This window comes from Vicia villosa, unplaced genomic scaffold, assembly GCF_029867415.1.
Source record: "Vicia villosa cultivar HV-30 ecotype Madison, WI unplaced genomic scaffold, Vvil1.0 ctg.003111F_1_1, whole genome shotgun sequence".
NCBI classification, from domain to species: domain Eukaryota; kingdom Viridiplantae; phylum Streptophyta; class Magnoliopsida; order Fabales; family Fabaceae; genus Vicia; species Vicia villosa.
In genome coordinates this window covers 57,183-65,558 of record NW_026706116.1, presented here as the reverse complement: position 1 = coordinate 65,558, position 8,376 = coordinate 57,183, and the positions used below count along the sequence as shown (strand labels likewise).

The 8,376-nt window shown below is 34.5% G+C and overlaps 1 protein-coding gene across 1 annotated transcript; it reads left to right on the top strand.

The window, feature by feature from the left end:
• Positions 1–5,767: 5,767 nt before the first annotated feature.
• LOC131640423 (hypothetical protein At1g04090-like) lies at positions 5,768–8,287 on the top strand. The gene is made up of 2 exons (XM_058910821.1): positions 5,768–5,982; positions 6,357–8,287. The coding sequence occupies exons 1-2, from the start codon at positions 5,889–5,891 to the stop codon at positions 7,886–7,888; spliced, it is 1,626 nt and encodes a 541-aa protein (XP_058766804.1). The 5' UTR covers positions 5,768–5,888; the 3' UTR covers positions 7,889–8,287.
• Positions 8,288–8,376: the final 89 nt, after the last annotated feature.

Here is an 8,376-nt window from a genome sequence, read left to right as displayed (position 1 = left end):
AAAACTAACCTCTACTTTTCAGGATACCACTATCTCCATTTACAAGAGTTAAGTCGACACCTTTGACGGTTCCTTAACAATCTATTTTCAAGTATTAAGTCGATACCTTTGACGGTTCCTTAATATATCAAGAGTTAAGTCGACACCTTTGACGGTTCCTTAACAACACATTTCAGATATAAGTCGACACCTTTGACGGTTCCTTATACAATCTGTCTGCATATCTGAGTCGATACCTTTGACGGTGCCTCAATGATATGCTTCAGAGTTAAGTCGATACCTTTGACGGTTCCTTAACAACCCACATCAAGAGTTAAGTCGACACCTTTGACGGTTCCTTAACAACACACTTCAGATATAAGTCGACACCTTTGACGGTTCCTTATACAATCTATCCGCATATCTGAGTCGATACCTTTGACGGTGCCTCAACAATATGCTTCGAATTTAAGTCGATACCTTTGACGGTTCCTTAAATAACCCAACACAGATTTGAGTCGATACCTTTGACGGTTCCTCAACATTCAAAAGAGGGAAGACAGCAAAAGCAGAAATTGCGTAACAATCTACACTCTAACAACTATCAGATGGCATCTACAAGCCCATCTCCGACAAAAGTCCCTACTTCAAATAGGGCAAATTTCTTGGTATTCTTATGTTCAATCATCTCCAACCTTCAGATACCGACTGGCATACAGACCACTCTACATCTTCAGGTTTAAGATAATTGAACAGGGGCAGCTGTCATACCCCAAAATTTGCCCATGTTATTTTCCACACATAAAATCAAAACAAAAGACAAAGCTCCAAAACACACTCTCCTATACAAAAGCTCTGAACTAGGGAGTTATTAATGCAATGGAAAATCATTGAATCAATGGCTCAAGATGGTTCCATAGGGTCACTAACATCCCAAAGTATCTCCATATAAAGTTTCAAGTCAATCAGAGCAAATTGAGTCCCTCAAATCTTGATTAGGTCAACAGTCGACTCTCAAGGGCAAAATAGTCATTTCAAGTCAATATACAGACAAAGTTCAAGATATTTGGTCAGCAACATCCTCATAACCCTAAAATCATCATTTGATCAAGGGTTGATCATGATGATGCAAGGAAAGATCAGAAAAGTCAAAAGACGAAAGTTACTATTTTGGGCATGAACTAAAAAAAGTCAACCAAACTTTGAAAATTCACCAAATATTCATACTTCATCAGAAAAATTCCCACCAAAGCTCATTTTGAAGAGAATTCATTCCTCTATCCAATGGTCCAAGAATCAGAGCTCATAGGTCAATGGTTTAAGAGATATGGCTTCATACATTATAGGTCCTTTTCAAAAGTCAACAAAAAGACACTTTTTTCAAAAGCACATAAAATGAGAATGAAAAATGATTTTGATACGGGACCAATGACATTGGTTAGGGGACTCTCCAAGGTTTCTAAAATGTCTTAGAACACTTCCATACCTCAAAAATTGAGGGAGATAGGCCTTGTCAAAGTTAGGTGATTTTGGAGGGAAAAATGTGAAGGAACTTGAAATTTTTTGCAAATGGGCCTAAGCTTTTGAGATCCAAACTTGTTCCTTATGACATTGAGAGCCCATAAATAAATTTCCATGAATTTACTTGAATTATGTGATTTATTATGAATTTTTATTCATATTAAAAGGAATTTAAAATCAAAATAAATCATATAATTGCAAAATTTGATTTGATTCTATTATTAACCACTTCCAATCACCAATCAAATCATATATTCAGTAAAAATTCGTGCAAAAGGGATTGATTCAATGAAGATTGAAGGTGAACCAAAATTAGAAAGATTTTAAGATGATTTCAAATCAAATTTTCCAAGGTTACAAATATTTGATTCAAAGAGATTCTTTCTGGTTTTATTAACCCAATCCATACTACTATAAGTAGTGAACAAATTCAGACCTCTAGGGTTACAAAAAAATCGGCAGCCAAAGAAAGTGAAACCGAGCTCAAGAATTCACAAAAATCTCAAACCTCAGAATCAAGATACAAGGCAATTCAAAAGGATCCAATCGTTCAAGGACCCTCCCAGTTCTTCCCTGAATCTATTCCACTCCTCACACGCAAGGGATACGTCCAGAAACGTGCCAAATTCATTACGGTTTGCACCCTTCTAAAACTTACTCGATTACCTCATAATACGCGTCATAAACGAATTTTGTTTGCATATATGTGATTATTGTGATGTGTTCATTGTTTCTGGATCTTTAATTTGAATTCTGGGTACTATAATTGTGTTTAGCCATGAACGAAGATCTAGGGTTTTGTTTAGGGTTTTCTTGCACAGGTCAAATTGGACCAAATTAAGGCCATAGGCAAGTTTGTGAGGTCCATACGAATGTATTGATGGCCTTGCGAAATTTTTTTGTACCGGTTTGCTTGTATTCGTAAGCTGCAGGGCTATAGCAACGGAAGCGTCCGTTGGTAAAAGTTAGAACCAGAGCTAAAACGACGGAGGAGAGGTTGAAGACAACTACGTGGCGTCTCCTCACTGGATGGCTTTGGCGCGCGTTTTTTAAACCCAGATGGATCATATGCGTTATGAAACACCTGCTACGGTGCTCCCTCATCATCATGTCCATTCATCTGAACAGCCAGTTGATCCAACGCCCCTGGAGACGCAGGTGCACCAAGGACCGTCATACACGTGCGGTATTGAATAAAAGCTAAGTTTTTTTTAATTTTTTTTATTTATAATTATATAACATAATTAATTTTATTTATACATATACATATATATATCATTCAATTTCTTTTCTCTATAATAATATAATAACCGAAATCTATTTTATAAAACTTTTTTATAATTATTATTTATTTATTTATCTAGTGATTAATTTAATACTTATATTATTTTTTTTTAATTATATATCTTATTTAATATCTATTTAATTATATACATATCTTTAAAAATTCCTATTTATTTCCTTTTGATTCCAAAAATTCATAAAAAATTATTTTTTGCATTCGATTTAATTTTCTTAACCCGATTTAATTAATTAGGTCGTAAGACCAATAATTAATTAAATCAATTTACAATTATGTGCAATTTGAATTTTAAATCAGGGTTTAAAAAGATCGGCTCTACACTGAAAAAATCTTCTTCTTCTGTGCCTTTTTCAGGATTGCTTTTTTTCAAACGCCTTCCGACTACGCGCCTGATTCAAAAACCCAAAGTTAAGTATTCTACTTAATTTAATGTTACTTCCTATTTGGTTTATTTTATATACGGGTTTGTTTCGCCTTCATATTTTGTCTGCCTTGTTTCTTTTCAGGGTTAACCTTAAAAGGCGCCCTATCAACCATATCAGATCAAATACAAAACTAAAGTCGATGCTTCTGGCAAACCCTTGCCCTCAACCCTGTCAGGCAGATGCCAAGCTAAGTACTTTCTCTTTATTCTATTTTTTAATTTATTATTCTACTTTCTTTGTGGTTAATGGCAAACCCGTGCCCTCAACCCTGTCAGGCAAATGCCAAGCTAAGTACTTTCTCTTTATTCTATTTTTTAATTTATTATTCTACTTTCTTTGTGGTTAATGAAGTTTACCCTCGAACCTGATAATGCACTCACTCTCCGTTTTCTGTCTCTTCTTTCTCCTTTTCAGGGTTTGTCAGATGCCAAAGCTACGTGTATTGGTAACCCTAACTCTAATATTTTCTGTTTTAATTTTTAATTATATCCCGCTGGTTTCAATTCCCCTCTCCTCCGCTGGTTACAATTTCCCTTCCCCATTATTACTATTATATTATTGTGTGGTTAGTAATCTTAGGGAGTGCAAGCCTTAAATCAATGTAGATAATTAATTATAAGATAATTTTCTGAATATAATCACGTGATTGGTGCACACACGCACGCTTTTGGGGTAACCTCTCTGTTGCCTTGTTGCCTTGTTGCCTGTTGCCTTGTTGCCTTGTGTTTTTGCAGAATAAGCCACGTCCCTCGAATATGAGGATACCTCAGCCATGTTGCCTCGAATACTAAAGGTCATACGACCCTAAATGATGCTGCCTTCGATACACAAAAATGACCTCGACCCTCGGAAGTTGCCTACGGAAAAAGGCTGATGTATCTTCTGGTTGCCTACGAATAAGGCTTATTCTGATCCTTACCTTAGACTACCTGCCCTCTTATGGCATGGGACAGTCTTATGGCAAAGGATGCTTCGACGACCCTTCAACCTCCAAACGAAAGGCTTCCTGCCCTCTTATGGCAAGGATTGACCCTTTCATTCTGAAAGGCTAAAAAGAGACCTATCATCTGAGTTTAAGGTAATTGCCCCTAATTGCCTTGCAATGCTCAAACTTTCATTATATTCTTTCTCATAATTTTTCAAAAGGGCTACGCTCATTTACGAGCTAAAGTCCCTATCTCTTTCATCTACATTTTCTAAACAAACGAGCAAGCAAAGCAATTAAGAGCCCATGGGAAACCATGGATGCAAAGGGTGCCTTACACCTTCCCTTTGCATAAATTACCCCCCGAACTTAGATTTCTTTAAAAAGGTTTTTTTCTGTTTCTTTTTGCCTTTCCGAATTTGTTTGGATAAAATAAAAGTCGGTGGCGACTCTTGCTTACCGCGACATTCCGATTAATAAAAAGTCAGTTCACCGTATTACAGGACTAAACTACTCCTTATTTGCGAGAGGAACTAGGATATATTGGTGTGTCTATCTTTCCTTGACTCTCTAACTCTTGATCTATCTTATCCATCGCAAAGAATCACTTATGTATCAGATTCTAGACCTTTGGTTCATAATCTGATAAGAGAGTTTTAGAAAAGAAAGAAAAAGTTAACACAATTAAACCCCCTCCCCCGCTCCCCTTTATGTTTTTCTCACCTTCATTTTGAACTAACATAAATTGTTTTTTTAAAGATTTTTTTAATATTAATCTTGATTTTTAAATATCACAATTCACTCTGTCTTGTATTTGGAGTCACTTATTCAACTAATTTGCTTCACTTATCACAAGTGGTTTATGAAGTGTCTGAGGAATAATGTTCAAGAAAGGCCACTCAATTAAAAAAGTTATTTTACATATGATTCAAGAACCAATCTTTCCCACTTAGGAAATTGTTTCCTAACCTTCTCCATAGAACCTTTATAAATGCCCTAACCTCTACAGCTGAGACAAAAAAATTAAAAAAAAATACAGAGTCACAAAATCCCTATGTAAGGGAGTCTCTTTCTCTGAATTATTGAACTTTAGCAAGTACAATAATCTTGAAAGTACTTGGTTAAATTATTTTTTAAAGAAGATGCACAAGAATTTTTTAATGATCATGTTTCTAATTTCTCATCCAAAGATGTAAAAAAAACACTATTACAAGCATAATATTATTGAGTGAATCGAGTGACTTACCGAATTCTATCAATTCACTATATAGTGAACTAAAACAAAGCATAAAATATCTATCCTATCATTTGTCTTTTATTATATCCAGGCACAGATCACAAATAATAATTATTTAGGCACACACATAAATAATACATGGTTTAATTATTTTGAAAAGATGTATTAAATGAACCACATATATTTATGCAATTTTCTTATTAGTGGTTATCTTATCTTAGTCATTTAACTCTCTTGATTTTTTCTTCAAAACAAAACTCACCTGATTTTTAAATTCAATTTTCCTTTAAAAAATTCTAGGACTTTGCTTATTTAATATCAACGGAAAAAGTAAGAAAAACATTATCATATGTAAAAGCATCATTGAAATTTTAACACGCCAAGGTGTTTGGAATGGAATATGCTTCTTGCAATAGCTGTTTCTATATATATATAATGACCAACTAGCCATACTTACCCCACACAACATTCAATCTCTTGTCTATAGAAAACTCAATAATGGGGAACTCATCTTCTTCTTCTAACAAGATTAAATCTCTTCCAATTGACACTTTATTCAAGCTTCCAGCTAACTTACCAATTTGGCCACAAGGTAAATCAATTCTTCCCCTACTTTCTTCTTGATACTATCACGAAATTGAATCCAATGCGGTCGTGTTTTTTCCGTATTCACTCTATTAAGATGTTATAAACCATTTGATCTTGTTCGAACGATTTAGAAAAAACATATTTAATGTTTTAAAATTATTAATTTTTAAATTAGTGTCGTTTGATCTTTGATCGGACAACCAACTACATTTGAATGTGTGAATGCGTTTTTTAATTACAGAGAATTTGAATCTTATTATCACTATTAAAAGTATGAAATTCCTTCGTTAATTCTCTTGTTATTTAGTTCATTTTAATAGTAATATCATGACATTCTAATTCTTTTTTAATGATAACTTTGCATATGTATGTATCTAGGTGGTGGATTTGGTAGTGGAATCATTGATCTAGGAGGACTAAAAGTGTCACAAATCTCAACATTCAACAAAATTTGGACAACCTTAGAAGGTGGACAAAATGATCAAGGAGCAACTTTCTTTGAGCCAACACAAATACCTCAAGGGTTCTTCGCATTAGGACACTATAGTCAACCCAACAACAAACCTCTCTTTGGTTGGGTTTTAGTTGCAAAAGATGAATCCAATGGAGCATTGAAAAATCCAATTGATTACGCACTTGTTTGGACTAGCAAGTCACAAAAAATCAAACAAGACAAAGATGGTTACATTTGGTTACCAATAGCACCTAATGGTTACACCCCTTTAGGCCATATTGTCACAACCTCACCTGAAAAGCCTTCTCTTGATAGAATCCAATGTGTAAGGTCAGATCTCACTGACCAATGTGAGATTAACTCATGGATTTGGGGAAAAGACAAGAAAATTGATGAAAAAGGTATCAATGTTCACTATGTTAGACCAAGCAATAGAGGCACACAAGCTCCTAGTGTTCTTGTTGGAACATTCTTAGCACATGTTGGTGAAATCACAAATGGCCCTTTACCTATTTCTTGTTTGAAAAATTCTAACTTTTTGAGTTTTTCATCAATGCCTAATTTACCCCAAGTTAAGGCACTAGCACAAAACTATTCACCTTTCATGTACTTGCACCCAAATGAAAAGTTTCAACCTTGTTCAATTAAATGGTATTTCTCAAATGGAGCATTGCTTTATAAGAAAGGTGAAGAAGAAAATCCAATTGAAATCGACCCATTAGGCTCAAATCTTCCTCAAGGTGGAAGTAATGATGGTGCTTATTGGGTTGATCTACCAAAAGATGAAGCTAATAGAGAAAGAGTCAAAAAAGGTGATTTCAAAAATTTTCAAGCATATATTCATGTAAAACCAATGTTTGGTGGAACATTTACTGATTTGGCCTATTGGGTTTTCTACCCTTTTAATGGGCCAGGGACATTGAAAGTTGGGCTTATAGATAACATTTCACTTGGTAAAATAGGTGAACATATTGGTGATTGGGAACATGTTACTTTAAGGATAAGTAACTTCAATGGAGAGTTGAAAAGTGTTTATTTTTCACAACATAGTAATGGTCAATGGATTGATGCTTCACAAGTTGAGTTTCAAAGTGGGAATAAATCTGTGGCTTATTCTTCATTGAATGGTCATGCTATTTATTCAAAAGCTGGACTTGTTCTTCAAGGTGTTAGTGAGATAGGGATCAAGAATGAGACTAAGAAGAGTGATAAGGTTGTTGATTTTGGAAATGGTTTTGAGATTGTTTCTGGGGAGTATTTGGGGGATGAGGTTGTTGAGCCTAGTTGGTTGAATTATTTTAGGCAATGGGGACCTAAAATTACTTATGATTTAGGTGAGGAGTTGAAAAAGTTGGATAAAGTGGTTCCTGGTTTAAAATTGCCTAATGAGTTGTTGGGTGAGGAAGGGCCCACCGGGCCGAAGCTCAAGAGAAATTGGACCGGGGATGAAGTTTGAAATAATCGATCAAATCACATCGTTTTAAATTGCAAATTGCAGTTACAGTTACAATTGTATTATAATTTAGTGAAACGTCGCAGATTCAACTCGCGTTTCAGCAGTGTGATTTTCTTGCACAACTACAACTGAACTGGATTAAAGAGTCTAAAATATTTATATTACATTTGTTATTGGGGACAAAAAAATTAAAATGATGATGTGACAAGTTGCATTATTGGGACCAATCAATTTAAAAGAAAGACTTAGGGTTGTTGTGTGTATTTAATATTATTTGTTTTATGAACATTATTGATGTTATTTTGTGATTGATATTGAAACAAGTGTTGGTATTATAATGGTATTAACAAAGTTGAATTTTGTTGTATTTGTATGCCAGCTTGTTCTTGTTCTTGTTAACGTTAGCAACCATGTTCTTGTATAAAATGTTAGATTCTATTCTCACCCACTAATCTTCTAAAAATTCTTAATAATAATGGCCGTTTAAA